The sequence below is a fragment of the Cyprinodon tularosa genome, unplaced genomic scaffold (assembly GCF_016077235.1).
Source record: "Cyprinodon tularosa strain WSP-4 unplaced genomic scaffold, ASM1607723v1 ctg391, whole genome shotgun sequence".
Taxonomy (NCBI): Eukaryota; Metazoa; Chordata; class Actinopteri; order Cyprinodontiformes; family Cyprinodontidae; genus Cyprinodon; species Cyprinodon tularosa.
Window position 1 is genome coordinate 398,564 of NW_024039109.1, and position 19,428 is coordinate 417,991.

At 39.8% G+C, this 19,428-nt stretch overlaps 1 protein-coding gene across 5 annotated transcripts in view; it reads left to right on the forward strand.

Annotated features, from left to right (window-relative positions):
- The window catches only part of LOC119791463 (protein unc-13 homolog B-like), a 150,807-nt gene that overhangs the window by 17,394 nt on the left and 113,985 nt on the right, over positions 1 to 19,428 (forward strand). For all 5 annotated transcript variants that reach the window (XM_038297573.1, XM_038297575.1, XM_038297578.1 and 2 more), the window contains exon 2: positions 8,792 to 8,821. In XM_038297573.1, the coding sequence (XP_038153501.1) occupies positions 8,792 to 8,821 (30 nt within the window). The remainder of the gene's footprint in view (positions 1 to 8,791; positions 8,822 to 19,428) is intronic.

Sequence of the window (19,428 nt, forward strand, 5' to 3'; positions counted from 1 at the left end):
AAATGTTTAATCTTTATTGACTAGAAAAGCGTAATTCCATTTTTCTTTTTTTGGTGACGTATTTCCGCGCTAGGGCGCAGAGATGTTTGCCCATTGACTGTCGTTAAAAGTCGTACAGAAGCTCCTCTGCAGTGTTAATTTCTTCAGCTTTTTTTAATTTAGTCTTAGTCACAATGACAACAATCTATTTTAGTCTTAGTCATATTTAGTCATTGCCTTTCCGATTCATTTTTTTTGTCTTAGTCTAAATGAGGAAAATCAGTTTTAATCTTAGTCAAATTTTAGTCATTTTTGTCATTTTAGTCAACACTGTAAATAATAGAACTTCTCCACACACTGCTTTTTTAAATATATATATCACAATGTACGGAATAAAAATTCTTCACACAGCTTCTCTTTTTCTCTGTTTTATTTATATAACACTGTGCAGAATAGAACTTCACACACTGATTCTCTTTTTAACATATATCCCGCTGCACACATTGAACCTTTTGTCGGCTTGTTTCATCATATCCACAAAGTCTTCATCCTCAATGGTCCTTGCAGGCAGGCCAGAACGCCCAATCCACTTTGCCATTGAGTTCTCCAGGGATTTCTGCTCTTTGGCGTGATGTTTGTACGGTGGGGGGGGGTCCCAACATCTCTGCAACAGACTTCCCTTCCTTCCACAACCTCTGATTTGGCTGTGGTGTCACTGTGTCTGTAATCTAGTTGGGAGGAAGAAATTTAAACGACTAATATCCAGGGTATGAGTAGAACATCTTTCTTCTATGACAGAGACAGACAGATACAGGCACAGGAAGGCGCACACACATCCACATGCATGCGCACGCACACACCCGTTCCTTACCTTCTTCCATGTGGCAGCATGTTGGCACCTCAGATGTCGCTTGAGATTCGTTGTCTTCTTCCCTGCTGTTTTGAAACCGCAGACTCTTTGGTGGTGTCTTTACTCGCGTTGTCCATCGCGTTGTAAACAAAATGACTCCATACATCCAGGCGTTGTTTTCGCCCAGCTCCCCCAACAAACCGCACACCGGTATTAGAGCCCCACACAATGAGTGCGCTGTGGGACAGGCGCCGTGTAGGGACAAACAGGGCAACAAGGCGTAATCTTCTATAAACTATATAAGAAACACTTATATTAACAATTACAAATTAATTATAAACAATTAAATTTCTTAATGTCCATTCGTCCATGGCTCGTAAATTTGGTCTTAGTCTCGTTAACGAAAATCATTTTTAATTTTCGTCATATTTTCATTTTCTGGAAATAATTTTTTTGTGTCATCGTTTCTTATTGACGAATATTTTCATCTTCGTCCTGGTTGACGAAATCAACACTGCTCCTCTGCAATACAAAGGTATAGGAGAGCTCGGGGCCCAGCTCTGGTACTCACCACCTCCTACCACAGCGCAGATGTTTTGCGGGTGATTGACAGGTCGAGTCGTGGGGGGGTTGGACATGTGTTAGAGAGAGGGAGAGAAATGGTGCAAGAAACGTCCTTTTTCACAACCTGGTTTAGCAAGAAGGCTTGGCTGACTGCATGTAGCTTCATTCTGCTTTCCCTGCCTCCTTTTGATTAAATTGATTCAAAGTTTTCTATCTAAGGAAAACCAGTTGATTGCATCGACTCATTGACTCTTCAGCAATCCCTCACACTAAGCATGCTTGTAGCGACAGTGGAGAGGGAAAAACTTCCTTTTAACAGGAAGAAACCTCCAGCAGAACCAGGCTCAGTGTGAGCGGCCATCTGCTGAGGCCGACTGGGGTTCAAGGAGACAGAAGCAGAGATACAAAAAGCAGCTGTAAAAGGTGGCCCCGTCCAGGAAACACACAGACAGGCAGACGAGCACAGAGCCAGCTCCCATGCCAGAGGATGAAGAGAAAACATCTAGGCAGTCACAGTGAGGGAAACAGGACTATACTGGAAAAACAGGCCAATGTCCAACATCTATAAACAAAGGTGTTGATGGCAGCAGCACAGCAGATATTTCTCTCCAGGATGGAGTCACAGCCAAACAGGAAGATTTGAGGGAAGTTTAAATGCATATTAGATGAATTTCCTAGTTTGAAACGTTCTTGACTTTTAGTTTTATTTAGTAGTATGGAAACGTCAAAACAAAAGTTTGAAGAAAGTTGTTTTCAACATTTTTAGTTACTGTGATTCTAAGATGTTTTGATTTCGGTTTAAAAGTAAACTTTATGTTTAATAATTAATTTATTTTTTGCCGTTTGTTTTTATCGGCACTTTATACATGCAGTCGATACTTTTATTGGAGAATAATTGTTTAGCTTTTAACTCATTTCGGTTTCAGCCTTTGCACACAGCGTCATTCTGTCTGATTAAATGTTGTGTGTTTTACTTTTCCTTTTTGGACATTTAATAGTTATTTTCATTTTAAAGAAAAGTTTTTAGAACTCAAAAATGTAAGGCATCAAACTTGTGTACCATTCAAATTTTGCTTTGGCCAAACCTGTACCCTGAATTTTTCCATCTGAGATAAAAGAAGTGATTTAGATAATAAAATAAATGGACTGCAAATATTTAACTCTTTTCTTATACTTTTGATTTAGAGTAAATTTTTACTCTTTGGCTAAACCGTCATCTGCATTTTTACCAAACTGTTTCCTTTAGAGACAGTCTGGGTTTTCCTGTTTAGCTCTTCCTGATGTTTTTATTCTTTAAAAGTTCCTTAAATAAACTATACTTCCCTGCAGGAGGCTAGTTCTGGTAATTATTAACAAACTGACACGTTAATCTACGGAGGGGGAGGAAACGGCAGAGCTATAATAAAAACAAAATAACTGCGATGACTTAACGTAACTTTGTGTTTTCTTCTCTCAGATTATTGGTTATTTAAAATGATGCATCGAATCATTTGGGAGAAATCGGAGGAGAATATGTTGCAGAAACAATGAAATGTAAATAAAGCCTTAGGTTAGTGGAGTAATAGTTGCTTTGGGTGCATATTGATAACGATCGGTTTCCATCATAAAGGGCCTCTGGTTTATTGCAGTCAGTGAAGCACAGCTAATTAGAACATGTGGTCTCTGTGCCAGCTTAGCTACTTCAGTGGAAAGAAGGAAAGTCACTGATTTCTCAGCGTTTCCACTCGTGCATTAAGCTCCACAGAGACATCTTAGAAGTCAGGAAATACATCAACTTCCCCCTTTTGCTGTTTTCTGATTTTTACCGGTTATTCTGCTGATAATCACTGAGATTATTACAGTTTTTAGTCTTTTAGTCTGGATAATTTTTCTTACCTAAGGCAGCCTGATAGAAAGGTCTGAACTCTGCCTCCCTGTGCCTTTTTTTTCAAAAAAAGATGGCAGAGGATGAAAATATGAAAGCATCATTCGTGTCGCTATGATCCTTCCGTGCCCATCTGGCATGTCGGCCTTCAGAGGTTTAGCTCTCCCTGCCCCAGCAATCACCGTTAATCCCCAAAGCTCTTCACAATCCCATAAATGGTATTGTATGGATGCAGCAGTGGGGAAAGATGGCAGGTCTGATTAAAAATAAACAAAGTCATGTGAAAAAATGTTGAATCTTCTTCCACTGTTGCCTATTTTTTGTTTAGCAGATGTGTTGTATTGTGATGCAGCTGTCTCTGCTTATGATGCATGATTGAAGTTTCTGAAGTTAGGAGCAGATGACCTTAATTCCAAGCACCAACACATTTTGTTGATATTTATGGTTGTATTACCCAGCAAACATGCAAAAGCAATCAGGTGTTTTCTGCCCCTTTTGGAAGCATTAATGCTATTCAAAGCTGCCATTTTGTTCTCCAATAAACTACCTTTTTAAGGCTCTTAAATATTCAAGTGCTGCCATTTTGGCAAAAGCAGTTGGTCTGTCTGTGGAGGGGGTTCACTCTGTGGTAAAATAACTGTCAATAAAAACGAATGTGCAGATGATTGACATTTTAATCATCTAGTTGGTCGCAGTAATGTGCCTGAAAGTCAACCATTTTTTAATGAGAAGAAGACTAAAACAACCAACTGAATGTTATACTGGGGATGCATTAAAACAACGACTGTCCTAAGGTCCTTCCTAATCCCTAACCCCTCAATCCCAAATAGAGAGGGGACTATATAGTGGACTTAATTGTGAACTTGGTTAACTGACCATTCAGAGATATTACCGCTACTTTTCGCTCCCCGTTCGTCATGTGACTCCACCTCCCCGCATGGTGCCTGTTCTATCTTTGTTCTGTCTTGTCACCCCCAAAACAAATCTTGTATCCCCTAATTAGGGCGACGGTGGCGTTGGGTGTAGGAGTTTGCCCTGAAAATGAAGGATTGACGGTTCAAGCCCCGGCTCTGACTTTTAGTGTCGTTGTGTCCTTGGGCAAGACACTTCACCTGCATTGTCTACTGATGGTGGTCAGAGGGCCCTGTGGCGCCAGTGTACCCTTGGGGTTGCGGACCCCCTGTTGAAGAAGTCTGTTCTAAAGCAACATCTCAAACGCTGCTTCCTTGTTGGGCATCATGTAGAACTGCTGCAGCAGAAGGAACCTCAGATGTAGTTTCAAGGTAGCAGACATGAAGCTCCCTCTGTTTTTATTCCCAAAGGAATGAAAACAGTTCTTGCATATTAACTGATTCAGTAAAATACGGAAGCGATTGTCTCTCAGTCAGTGAAACTGACTTTTTATTCATTTATTTCCTGTTTCACCCTCTGAGAATAAAATCCAGGAAGGCTAAATGCGTCTGTAGAGTTTCTTTCTGAACGACTGGTAACCAATCCCAACATGACGGCTAATAAGTCCACGTTAGGCTGATTTGCCCCATTTTTATTCCACACCTTTACATTGTGACGGATCACAGCACAGTGATGGTCACCAAAGGGCTTTGTTGCTCTAAGGAGATGATATCTGAAGAAGCTTTTTTTTATTTTTGCTAGAATACTGTTCTTGGATTTAAAAATTGTGGAAAAAATGTGCTGAGATATCAGTCCGATCAGCCCCATCTGGATAATCGTTAAACCAAGCCGTCCATCATCTCTCTGAAGAATTAGTTATAAACTCTACTTAATGACCAAAAGTCACAAATTGAAAACAAAATGAATATAAATGTAATCAATTATCTATTAGGTTTTTTTTGTTTGTTTTTTTACAGTGTCCTGTCTGGCAATGTGGCAATAAGAATAATTGTCTTGATGCCAAAAAGAGCCCAACAGATTTTACTTTCACAAGTGGAGCAGTACGGCAATTGCCATATTGCTCCAATTGTTTCATGCATATAAATTGCTTTATTATAATTATGCAGGGAGTTTTAAGGATTATATGGACACTGAAATGTAAATAGAACAGAAGAGGAAAAACAGAAGAAGAAAAAAAAGGAGAAGAGATGAAAGAAAGAGGAGATGGAAAGGAGACAGGGCTCGATGTTAACCATCGCCCGATAGCCCCCGGGCAAGTAGTTTTTATTGTTGGGAGAGTAAAAATTTCATTGCATTTGCCCGCCTGCCAAGTGCAATGATCACAAAAAAAAAAATTATTTATCACTCAAAATTACTTTAAAATCACCGACATTCAATGAAAACGACCCAGAAGCGTTTCTGGCACCATTTTTGTTGTTTTGTACACATTCTCGCGTGATTTGAAAAAGCTGGGTGATTTTCCGCCAGATGGCGTGATCATTCGTGATTGTGTCGTTGCGATAGAAAAGGCTTCCTATTGTGGTAGAATAGAACAGCAGATAAACTTTTCTAAAAATGCTGTCATGTGCTCAGGGTTTAAATGAACTATTGGCTCTAATGTGGTCTGCCGGCTTCCGTAGCGTCGTGATCGCGCAGGTGCGCGCTTTTAGGAAATCCTATACACTACTGTTTATGCTCTAAAAACATTCTAAATGACTTCGTTTCGAGTAAATTCTGGATGCTACCCACTCAGGACACTTGGAATACATTGGACGAGCAGTATGGAGGAATATTGACACGTTTTTTGTGGACTTTTATGGACCTTTCTGTCTCGGTCACCATAGACCTCCATTATTTGAATGTCAGCAGACAGCAAGAAGCCTCCCAGATCTCCAGATGCATTTGAGATATCAAAAAAGTACTCCAGAGTGTTGTTCAGCATGGGGGTGAGTAGAAAATGAAGGCTAATCATGTTTTGGGTGTACTATTCCTTTAAGTTGAATTGGTCTGATGTCATTGGTCCTACTCATTATGCTTGCTTCTATTTTTTTTTATGCTTGACGTGAGCATCGGGGCACATTTCTTTTAACCTCTTACACCCTAAGGGGGTATAAATAAATTTCTGCCTGACAAAAACACACAAAAGTAAATCACTTATAGCCTCAAAGCTATTAGATTTAAGAAGAAACTTTTGGTACCTCTGTAAAGGTAAGATGTCATAGAATGGTTTTCTGGTGTCAGCACCATTGTAGCTTTGACCCTGCCTGAAATATTAGGGACAAAATACAAAATATTTTGCATTTTTTGAACCTCGCCAAAATTTTCTTTGAAATAAACATTGCAAAACACTACCAACATATTATTTATAGCCCAAAAAAGTAGTACAGACTTTCAAATCTAAATGTTGTGTAAAAATATACAAAATGTGGACTCAATCAGATGAATCATATTTATTTTAGAATGGTATTAGTGAGAAATTTCTTAGGCGGAGAGGCCATTTTGGCACATTTATCCATAAATGTCACCAAACTGTGCCAAATATGTTTTTCACATCAATACTGGGGGTTTGTTAAAATTACGAGGTCACGTAGCAGCTGGACCCGCCGGTGGGTCCGTAGGGTTCAAGGGGTTAAAGAGAAAACAGCATTTTATTGTTACATTTATACACATTTTATAATCACTACACACACAAGATGCTTTTAACAATGTTTGAAGCATCAGTGGCCCAGAATAATGTATAATTGGGACAACTTAACACTTTGAAAAGAGTTACATTTGAACTTACCAGTGACAAAGACAGAAGGTAAATACGTGTCTTTTTAACCAAATATAGTCTTAATATGTCTGTTGTATGTGTATTTATCCGGTGTTTTCTTATTTTTTATCTGATATGCTGATATTCTCTGTATTGTAAAACAAAGCAAAATAACATATTAAAGGGACTGCAAATAGATTTACTGTATTAACATAGGCGCGGGAACTATAAGAGGAACTGACACTGAGCATTTAAAATATTGACTTCAATATACAAGTTGTGAGAAAAGACACGACTGCTGCTACAACACTGTATTGTAAACTATAAACATGTTTATTGGTAGGGACAAGTAGGTCGGGCCAAGATTTTGGTAGGGACATGTCCCTATAACATGACTCCGCCAGATGGATTTGCTCCGCATATCCATCTGGAAACCTTCCATTGAAGTAATTAGCTAATTGGCCTATGTTGGTGATAGACGCGCCAAATAAACCAATCAGATCAACGAAGCATATGACGTACTAACAGAGCGATGACGAAGAGGAGCAAATTGATAGATCAAACTCTTGTCGAAACCAGTCGGGAGAAGAGCAAAAACATCTTTCCCTCTGAGAAAAGCCTCGAGAGCAGTGTTTTGCTCTTCTTTCAGTGAAGAAATACTCTGTAATTCTGATAAAACTTGCTCGATAGCCACGCTAACGCTAGTTTCATCGGCTGAAGCCGCCATGTTCTTTAGACTGAACTGTCGCGCTTCTCGTTGCGTCACACCTCAACCCGCCTCAAAGCCAACGCTGATTGGACGTTCGTTTGGTGAACGGCTCCAGATTTTCTTTAACGGAGAGTCTCCAGACTGATTTGTGAGTGAAACCTTGAAAGCTCGCGAGTTTAGGATGGTCTAACGAGGCTAATGTCCCTATGGTCCCTATGCAAACCTGCGCCCATGGTCACTTCCATCCTGAAACTAGTGGTGTATGGAAGAAAAACTATCTCACTGGAATCTGCTTTTTTTTGAACACCGAATTTTAAACACAGGATTTTTTTACACATTGAATTCCGTACACTGAACTTGTAAAAATGTACCTGCAAAAAATTCAGCTGCAAAAAATTTTCCAGCAAAAAATTCAGCTGCAACAATTTAACTGCAAATGTGTTGACCTGTTGTTGAACTTAAGCCAACTTTATCGACACTCGATGCAGTCTAGCAGCTTCTAGCCAATGAAATGAGCTCATTTGGTCATGTGACACACCAGTTGGGCATAGCTTTCTTCCCGGCTGAATGAAGCTGATGAGTTTTTCTTGTTAAATAGATACAAAACGTCAGGTAGCCACTAATAGACAGCCATTAGTTTTACATCTAATCGGACTGGGTGAAATAACTGAGCCGACCACAGCTAGTGCAGCACCCCTGTCTGTCAAGGCTCTTGGTTTGATCCGGAAGAAGCGGCTTGTGGCAAACTTTCTTTTTTTTTCTGACCAAATGAGCTCATATCATTAGCTAGAAGCTGCCCGACTGCATAGAATGTAGATTGCTTTAGCTTGAGTTCACCAAAAGGTCAACGCATTTCCAGTTAAGTTTTTTCCAGCTGAATTTTTACCTGATAAAAATTCCGTGTTTAAAATTTGGTGCTAAAAAACTCTGTGTTTAAAATTCGGTGTACAAAAAAAGCCAGATTTCAATGAGACTTAAGGAAAGGAAATGAAATCCTTAGTGTTTACACTAGAGATGCATCATATAGATGGGCTTCAATGGGGGCTAAACAGAAGCAATATGTTGAGTCAGGAGTTCAAAGCCATTCATCTTTTTAAATATTTTTTTTAAGTAAAATAAATATACACATAAAACTGTGGTCTAATGATCTCTTTCTGTTTTTTGTTTTGTTTTTTCTAGTGAAAAAAGCCAAGCTTCAAGGTCCACCAGGTAAGGAAGTCTCTCATTTTGTTACTTCAATAAAACATATAGCTCACCCTTCCTCCATCCTCTAAGGCTGCGTTCACACTGCAGGCCTTCAGATTATTTTTCTTCTTTGTCTATAAAAGTGAAATAGTCTAAGCTTCACTTTGGAAAATGATGGAGGCTCTTTTTCATGGGAAAGTCTGCTTATGCGTAACCGGAATCAACAGAGTAACTTAAAGTCGTAGGGAAGCGGCTGTTCCAACGGTTGCATTTCCGAATTCTCCCGAGTGGGGCACGACTTTAAACGAGTGAATAAAGTGAATGTGATTGGTCGATTATCAAGGGGGCGGGATTGTTGTGGCGGAAGGTTCGCAAACATGTTTGATTGTCGCCGGTTTGTCGGAAGCATCTTGCTAACCAGTTAGCAATCTAGCGACACTGTCAAGGAACGCTATGGACAGGAGAAACATCCAAGAGGAGGAGAGTTTTGTGTCAGAGGTTGTGGATGAGTCTCCTCCATCATACGTTTTTTTATTTAGAGGAGGAAAGCGGGGACGAAGTTGTTGTGGAAGAGGACGCCAGGGCGGCATAAGCTTGGTTTTGTGTAGAAAGCTTACAGCCGTACATGTTTGAGCCCTTGCCTCGCAACGCTGCCAGTTCTGTTAGCGCTACGCCTGCTGAAGACACAGACGTCCATCCCCGTGAACACTGGGATGCAACTCAATTGTAAAGGAAAGGATTCTGATTTCTTATTTCAACCGTTGCGTATATTAGCTGCGACATATGAATCAAGATGCTATGACCGAAAAAATATGATTGACAGATGACCGTTGGAATATGATTGGCTGAATTTAGGTGTACAAGCTGACGTATAAGTAACTGGCTAACGGAAAAAAAACACAGATTTTAAGACAGGATTTTTTTTTTTTTTAAGAGAGAAATTTTCAACATTTTTGGGCAATATTATCTGATAAAGAGTACATTGATATACATGTTTAAACCAGAATGATTTGACATTTAAATCTTTAATAGTAATGCTAACAGAGGTTTAGACTCGGACACTCCTGAGTTGAAGGCTCCCAATTAGTGCTCATTACCCTAAAGTAGGTGTTGATGGAGTTTCCTCATTTAGGTTAATCAGTTACATTCTGGCAAGTCACTGAAAGCAGGGTTGATTGGGGATTACATAATCCTGTGTTGCATCCTTCAGCTGCAGCCAGGTAAGCTTAGGTCGGCTGCTACGCGCTCTAAATCCGCCGCTCTCCACCTAAGCAAAGCCCTCCAGTGTTCGGGCCTATGCCTGCCTTCGAATCATCTGACATTCCTGGGAAGAGCAGACAGGAACCCAGAGTGGAAATTTGACTCGTATTGTTTGGAAAGTTAATCATCCAGGACATCTTGGTCTGTGTTAAGCTGCTGCATCACCTTCAGGCACCTTTTGTCTCTTTACTGGCCTCCTCCCTGTTGTCATAAGCATGTGACACCTGTCCCAGAGCAAACACCAGAGATAACGCCGCTAAGCCAGCCTTTTCCCTGAGGCGCCACGTTATTACAACACACACCTCTTCAAAGAAGCTGAAGCCTCCAAACCTTTGAATTATTAGTTTTGTTGGAGTATTTTAGGCTACGTTCACACTGCAGCCTGAAGTGACCCAATTCCGATTTTTTTGCCCATATGTGACCTGTATCTGATCTTTTTATGACAGTCTGAACGACACAGATCGGATTTTTTCAACTGCGACCCAGGCCACTTGGATATGTGGTCCTGAATCCGATACGTATCTGATCTTTTCAAATGCGACCTGTGTCTGTACGGCCAGGTCGCATTCATCCGACCTACACGTCATTGATACTTGACAAATGTTACTAAATGTTACTAATCTGCGTCCTACTAAGCGGAGGCGGGAAAAACTAACAACCATGGCGGAAGATAACACAGAGAGCAGTCAATAGAGAGCTCAGTGAGAGCTCTGTACGGACGTTGCTATTACTGCCCCACAAAACGCCATTGCAAGAAATCTGGCTCTCTTTCTTTTTGATCTTCTTAAAAAGATTTCGTTCGTAATGTGCCTGCTCCTGTTGGAGAAGAACTTAAAGAACGCAATATACGCTGCGGTATTACGAGTCATGTTTACTTCCGCAAACACTGAGGACGCTTGCTACATGTGACGTCATCGCGTCCTCGAGTGCGCATGCGGGACACTTCGGTTGAACGCTTTCAGTTCACACAGTAGATCACATACAAGTCGCATATACTTGGAAGTGTGAACGGACATGCAAAAAAATCCGATTTCACAAAAAAATCGGAATTGAGCATTAAGGCCTGCAGTGTGAACGTAGCCTTAGATTCAGAAATGTTTATACAGATTTTTCTCTATGATGCAAGAAAACATTTAGTTCAATGTTGAGTTTGCAGATTTGTGTTTCCAATAAATGGCTGACACAAAAGCTGAACCAGAAGTGATTTATAAATGTGCATATTAACAGGATGGTGGTGGATTCCCATCAATATGCCGTATGGACTACTTGGGCATTAATTTCATTTTATAACTTTTATTCGTGACCTATCGCTTGTTTAAATGCTGAATCGCTTTACAGAGACATGTTTTTTTATGTGTACTTACAAAGACATGAGGTAAAGATGGATGTTATTGGTATAGATCCACAGGAAGTGATAAATGTAAATTCATTTTCTGTCTAAATAACTAACATTTGATTATATTAGTCTAATATGTGCACATGGTGTTTATTTATTGTCTCTAAATGAAAATGTATGTAAATCTTACCGGATATGAAGGCTTTCTTACAAAAATATAACAGAAATATTTTTATTTAGATGTAATAAATATCAGTAGTTATCTATAGTTTATTTGCGGAACATTGCTTAATTAAAAACTTGTTGTTTTTATTTGAGGTTTTAATGGTCTAAGAACAAATATATAGGGCAGTGGATCTACTATGGCTTTAGGATTTCAATTATTCTGCCTTTACATTAATTCTCAAGGAAAATCCCAATAGGTGTGTCCTAACGTCCATTCTAACCCCTAAATCCCTCAATCACTATATATAGAGGGGTCTATATAGTGGATTTTATAGTGAACTCAGTTAACTGACCGTTCAGAGAGATGATCATTGGTATTCGCTCTACGTTGGTCATGTGATTCCGGCTCCCTGCATGGTGCATCTGCCATCTTAGATCTCTTTTGCCCCCACAATAAATCCCATGATGCTTTGCATGGAGAGCTGTCGCTAAGCATTCTGAGATAGATCTGCTCGTGTAGTTACCATGGTTGCACACTACTTTTCAGGCGCGTTGTGGGAAATTTTGAGTCCCCTACTATATAGTGCTCCATATAGGGGTAAGGGTGGACGTTCGGACACAGCCAAAATTTTCTGTAAGGAGTGCCATCCTGTGAGATCTTTTTTTTTTTTTGCCTTTAGCTAATGCTTTGATCCAAAATGACCTAAAATATGAGGACATAGCTTAATAATTTACCTCTTATGTTAAATGTATTTCATATGAGGATGTTTGATTCTTATGTCAAGTCATTCTGACTTAAACATGTATATAAATGTACTCTTTATCAGACTATATTGTCCCAAAAGTTATAACATTTCTATTTTAAAAACATTGTGTTTTAAAATCTGTTATTTTTTATTATTATATGCAGGCCAGTTGGTTATACATCAGCTTGTACACATAAATTCGGCCAATCATATATCAACGGTCATCTGTCGATCAGATTTTTTCGTTCATTGCAGCTTAATTCATATGTCGCAGCTAATATACAAAATGGTTGAAATAAGAAATCAGAATAATTTCCTTTCCCATTGAGTTCCGTCCCAGTGTTCACGGGGATGGACGTCTGTGTCTTCAGCAGGCGTAGAGCTAACAGAACTGGCAGCGTTGTGAGGCAAGGGCTCAAACATGTAAGGCTGTAAGCCTTCTACACCAAACCAAGCTTCTGCCGCCCTGGCGTCCTCTTCCACAACAACTTCATCCCCACTTTCCTCCTCTAAATAAAAAATGTATAATGGAGGAGACTCATCCACGACCTCCGACACTAAACTCTCCTCATCTTGCATGTGTCCGCTGTCCATAGCGTTCCTTGACAGTGGCGTTGCTAAATGCCACTTGGTCCCAATGTAATTTCCCATTGGGAACCTACTAGCACTAAGTTGCTAACTGGCTAGCAAGATGCTTCAGAGACACCGGCCACAACCAAACTTGTTTGCAAATTTTCTGCCACAACAATCCCGCCCTCTTCATAAACAACCAATCTCATTTACTTCATTCATCTGTGTAAAGTCGGGCCCAACTCGGGAGAATTCGGAAATGCAATGGTTGGAACAGCCGTCTCCCAAAACTTTAAAGCAACACTGCGGCTCAATTATTGGCTTAATTTGGGATGATTGTTCAGGTCACTATTTTAGCACTCAGCTTTTCTCAAAAACTCGCCCATTCAACTTCGAGGGTTGCATCTGTTGCTGAATGAGTCCTGTGACCCACAGCAACACTGCACGGCAGTCTGAGCTCCACTTTAAACATTAGAGCTAAATGAGCTAAAAAAATTGTGTTAGCCATAAAAAACAGATCTGACCCTCACCTCATTGGACATATTTCTAGTTCTCTGATGTAGGATTTTATCTAGAGCAGTGCCCCGGACCCTTTTCGCACTACAGACCGGTTTCACGTCAAACAAAATTTTCACGGACTGGTCTGTACCTGTAGTACTCTGTGGTCACTATGGTAAAATTAAATATTTCTTTCAAAATAAGCCAGAAGAACAAAGAGGAACTGGAGGGGCACTGCCAGATTTTTGCAAAATGACCTCCAGCAGGCCGTAAATGTGCATTTGTCTGCACAAATGTTTAGAAACAGACTCCGCGACGATGGTATTAGAGCCCGTAGTCTACAGAAGGGAGTTTTGGTCAGAGCCCACCATTGTGCAGGACTCTTGCCATTTGCCAGAAAACACCAGGATCTTCGCCACTGACACCCTGTGCTCTTCACAGATGGAAGCAGCGTCACACTGTCTGGAGACACCGTGGAGATCTATCTGCTGCCTACAACATCCTTTAGCATAACCGGTTCGGCAGTAGATCAGTAATGGTTGGGGTGGCAATTCTTTGGAGGTCTGCAGAGTAGGGCTGCAACTAACGATTATTTTAAAAATCGATGAATCGGACGATTATTTTTTCGATTAATCGATGAATCGGACAAAATATATTTTTTATATTAACCTCTTTATTCCAAAATAAACATTTTAGACAGAACAAACAAGCACACAAGTACAGGTTGCTCATTAACTGTACTGGTGCAATATGAAAAATAAATGTTTGTGTTAAAACTACGCAAACTTACATGAGAAATGTAGCTGTACATCCACAAAATATAGGGTACTTTGTTTCATAAAGCGCATAAAAAGACATTTTTGTTTTTAAAAGCCTCTAAGGGGTTCAAACAATAGGCCCCCCCATTTCAACAAATGAGTTTTTTTAGACTAGAAGAGTTCTGCCTTTTAAGACAGGAAAGTACAGCAGTTAAAGTTGCTACTTGAGAAAATACTGAACCATAGAGATAAAAATAGCCCTGTGATTCAAATTATAAATTGTATTTGGAATAAAAATGAGAGAACTAGGGGTGCTAAAAAACACATCCTCCAAAGACAGATATTTACATGGGAATGTGGCAGATAATTAATTGACATATTACTGATCTTGCTGGATTTTATTCTGCTTTACTTCTATAAATTGCAGGATCTTCTTTACTTTATCTTTGCCAGAAGATTTAAACTTTAAAAGTCTTGCCCTCATAATTTGCAAGTTAATTTATTTATAAAGTAAATATAAACGCTGCTTAAGCTAATTCAAATGAAATTAAAAGTAAAATAAGTAGCCAACCTTATCACTGTCTGTAAGTAACTGTCTGTAGGTAGGTAAGGAAAGCATCAGATGAGCTACCTGAGAAACTAACGTAACGTTTCCCCCACTTTAAAACCAAACAAACATGGTGGTTCCGTGCCATGTTAATTTCTTTTGAAAAAAGTTGCATGTTATCACTTTTTTCGCTTTACAAAGCACAGGCTATTTTAATTATTGTGATCAATTTGCGCCGTCAATCCCGGTGCATGCGCGCTTCATTTGCAGTCTGGACGCTGAGGCTCTGACTGAGAGGGACTACTGCGGGAAAACGCGGTTGGTGTGGGGGAGGCGCCCCACGGCAGAGTAGGAACGATACATGCTTTCACGTAAGAGTCTCCAAAAGCCGCCAGTGACACCGAAAAAAGTCGCCAGATTTGTCGCTAGTCGCTTTTTTGAAAAATAGTCGCTGGAGGGGTCTGAAAAGTCGCGGAGTTGGCAACACTGCACCTGCGGCGCTGACTCGCTCTGCCGTATTTTTTTTTCTTCCTCTTTCAGTCAAGAGGCAGTGATGACGGCGCGGCGGATGACGCAATAATCGCGCGACACAACTAATCGATGATGAAATTCGTTGCCAACGCTTTTAAAAGTCGATTTTTATCGATTTTATCGATTCGTTGTTGCAGCCCTACTGCAGAGTCCTAAGAGGTAGCATGATTGCCATTAGGGAACCATAATGAGATCCTCAGGCCCCTTGTGAGACCATATGCTGGTGCTGTTGGCCCTGGGTTCCTCCTAATGCAGGACAATGCTAGACCTCATGTGGCTGGAGTGTCTCACAGTTCCTAGAAGATGAAGTCATTGAAGGTGTGGACTGGCCCGCCTAGGTCCCCAGACCTGAATCTCATTGAGCACATCTGGGACATCATGTTTTGATCCATCCACCACATTGCACCACAGCTTGTCCAGGATTTGGCGAACTGTTAATTCCTGGTTAGGGATGAGATCCCTCAGAAGACCACCAAGAGGGTTGTAGGGAGGTCTTACAGGCACCTGGAGGCCACACACAATACTAAGACTAATTTTTACCTGTTTTAAGGACGTTATATAAAAGGTGGATCAATGTGTTAGGTCTCTGTATGACCGATGTCAGAGCCTGGTCCACATTGCTGGCAGTAAGTCGGACTCAATTCTGGTGAGTGTTGGACTCCGCCAAGGTTGCCCTACGACACTGATTCTGTTCACCTTTATAGACAGAAATTCTAGTTGCAACCGATGTGTTGAGTGGATCTGTTTAGGTGGCCTTAGGATCGCGTCTCTGCTATTTGAGGATGACATAGCTCTATTGGCTTCATCAGGGCATGGTTTTCCTTCCTTCCTTCCCTCACCACTTCCTCCTGTAAATCCTTATTTGTTCTGCTAAGGATGTGTAACTTTTGGAAGAGGCTCTGATGTTTACATAAGGTTGGTTTGTGATTTGTATTTGCATCATGCCTTTACCACACCTGCAGCTGGATGTCTTCAGACCTTTTTTGTGCTGCTGAAAGACTTCTGGGTTTGTAGATCAGGTAGTGACATTTCCTGAGCTGCTGGTCATATTCCTCCTTTTTCACAGACTTTCTCAGAAAACCGTTGCTTGATTATTTAACAGGAATTATGCAGCCGGAATAGCTTGTTCTTTTTGTCCACTAAACCTTGTGTTTCTCTTGTAGAGATGTAAATAATACATCTTATGTTTATTGTTACAATCTGTTTGGATCCCCTTGCTGAATACTAGGAAAGTTTTTCAGTAGCTTTGACTTCCAATATTTGAAACTTTCATGAGAGGGTTGAACTGCAAATGTCAGTTTTCCAACTGCCTGCGTAGTTCCTGAGTAATTTATCGGAAAAAAACCCTAACAACTGCTGATTGATCAATAATAAATGAAGACATTTGACTGAGACCTCGTGGGTGAGTGGGTGGTTTAACTGATGACTGATGTCTACTCTCTCAAAACGTCATCCTACGGTTCACCTCCTGTAATCCCTTCCTGCATGCACGCACAACAACAACTCAGCTTAATGATAAAAATAAGTTAGGTTTTGTCTGATTTGTTTTATTCAAGTCTCAAGGAAACAGTGTTTAGTTTTTATCATACTCATGTACTCAAGTTAATAGAGGTTTAAACCTGTTCTGTGTGTATTTTTAATTCTTGGTGACCAAAATATATCCACTAAAGAAGGAAAGTTTAGCTTTAGTTTTAAGAAGAATGATCCGTAGAAATTGGCTGGTTTGTATTTATTGTAAGTATTATAGGATCATTTTATTTATCATGAGGTTAGAGGAGGAAGTCAGAAGTGGTATTAAATTCAGTTTGAATAATATAAACCAGTTGAAGGTGTTTATATTTCCCACAAATCAGTGGAGGTTCTACACCAAATGTACCAGGGGGCCAGGAGGGGGCCAGCGTATTTTCATGGGGGCCCAGAAAAGCATGAAATAAAAAACAGGGCAAAGGATTCAAACATATTAAGAGAGCTGCATGAAGAGAATTTTATCTTATTCAATTAGGTTTAATTAAAATTCTATGTCTTATTAGGTCAATATATATTCACAATTTAGGAATTTTACATATTTTTGACTTGATTTAAGTAAAAATGACGTTTTCTGTCAAATCTGAAAAACTGATAAATTCAGCTGCAAAAATGAGTTTTGTTTTGAAAAAATCATTTTGCAGATGAAAACTGGGATTCTATTTCAATAACACTGAAGCTATCGCCTTGTTGTTTTCAAATAATTAGTCAAATAAAATTTGTAAAAAAAAAAAATAAAAAAAATAAATAAAAATAAAATAAATACATAAAAGAAAAGAAAAGAAATAGATCCAAAGGAACTACCTATCAGTAACCATGGCTGTTCCAGCTCACATCCAGTATTATGTCTTTGGTACAGGGGCAATAATAGGGGCCAGGACATGAGCTACAGGGGCTCAGGCCCCTGTTGGCCCCTGTCTAGAACCACCCATGCCACAAATGCCCGTTTAATGCCATCAAGTTTGAGTTACTGATTAGATTTTTTTCCACTTGAAAGATAAATACATCAAATATATAAAGAAATCATTGGTAACCAGTTTCTTAAACCAGTCATTTTATTATAATACATTTATATTGTGATGAAGACAGCCGTTTTATATACATTTTTCAGCTCTACCAATAAATATCTAACGATAATTCAGACTAGGGCTGCATCAACGAATCGATAAAATCGATAAAAATCGACTTTTAAAAGCGTTGGCAACGAATTTCATCATCGATTAGTTGTGTCGCGCGATTAATGCGTCATCCGCCGCCGTCGTCATTGCCGTGGGGCGCCTCCCCCATCCCAACCCTGTTCTCCCGCGGCGCTCCCGCAGGAGTCCCTCTCAGCGCTGCAGTCAGAACCGCAGGATGTTTACCCTCAGCGTCCAGACTGCAAATGAAGCGCGCATGCACGTGTTAGTAGGTTACAGACAGTGATATGGTTGGCTACTTATTTTACTTTTAATTTCATTTGAATTAGCTTAAGCAGCGTTTATATTTTCTTTATAAATAAATTAACTTGCAAAATTATGAGGGCAAGGCTTTTAAAGTTTAAATCTTCTGGCAAAGATAAAGTAAAGAAGATCCTGCAATTTATGGAAGTAAAGCAGAATAAAATCCAGCAAGATCAGTAATATGTCAATTAATTATATGCCACATTTCCTTGTAAATATCTGTCTTTGGAGGATGTGTTTTTTAGCACCCCTAGTTCTCTCATTTTTATTCCAAATACAATTTATAATTTGAATCACAGGGCTATTTTTATCTCTATGGTTCAGTATTTTCTCAAGTAGCAACTTTAACTGCTATACTTTCCTGTCTTAAAAGGCAGAATTCTTCTAGTCTAAAAAAAAAATTGTTGAAATAATTTGTTGAAATGGAGGGACCTATTATTTGAACCCCTTAGGGGCTTTAAAAAACAAAACTACCTGTCTTTTTTGCGCTTTATGAAACGAAGTAGCCTATATTTTGTGGAAGTACAGCTACATTTCTCATGTAAGTTTGCGTAGTTTTAACACAAACATTTATTTTTCATATTGCACCAGTACAGTTAATGAGCAACCTGTACTTGTGTGCTTGTTTGTTCTGTCTAAAATGTTTATTTTGGAATAAAGAGGTTAATATAAAAAATATTTTTTGTCCGATTCATCGATTAATCGAAAAAATAATCGGCCGATTCATCAATTTTTAAAATAATCGTTAGCTGCAGCCCTAATTCAGACCAATTTGTTTAACACTATAGTATTAATCTTAGTTTCATACTTCAAAGGAACCTAGTAAATGTTGTTTAAACGACGGTCCATTCATTGGCTGTTATATCCCAGGAGGGGCTGTTCAGACGGACATGTGCTATTTTTCTGCTTCCTCGCTAACAGAGCAGATTGTATCGGCTGGATAGTGGAAACCACCTGCCGTTAAAAGGCCCACAGCCACTAAACGCTTCTTATCTAATCCATACATCCTCTTCTCTTATCTGCTATTCGTTGGAGTCGGCCCAAGTCAGGCACAAAGACAGGGCTATCTAATTAGGGAGAGGCTTCAGTATCCCCCAGGCTCCTTTGCAACAACGCCTGTGTTTTATTACTAGTGTCCGCTTCTGACGCTAATTGAGTTTATGCTCTGTCACTCATGGTTTGATGGTCTGGTTACTTTCAGAACGGCTTTCTCAACAGATTCGGAGCCGTTTTCTTCCCAGCAGAATGCTGTCTGGA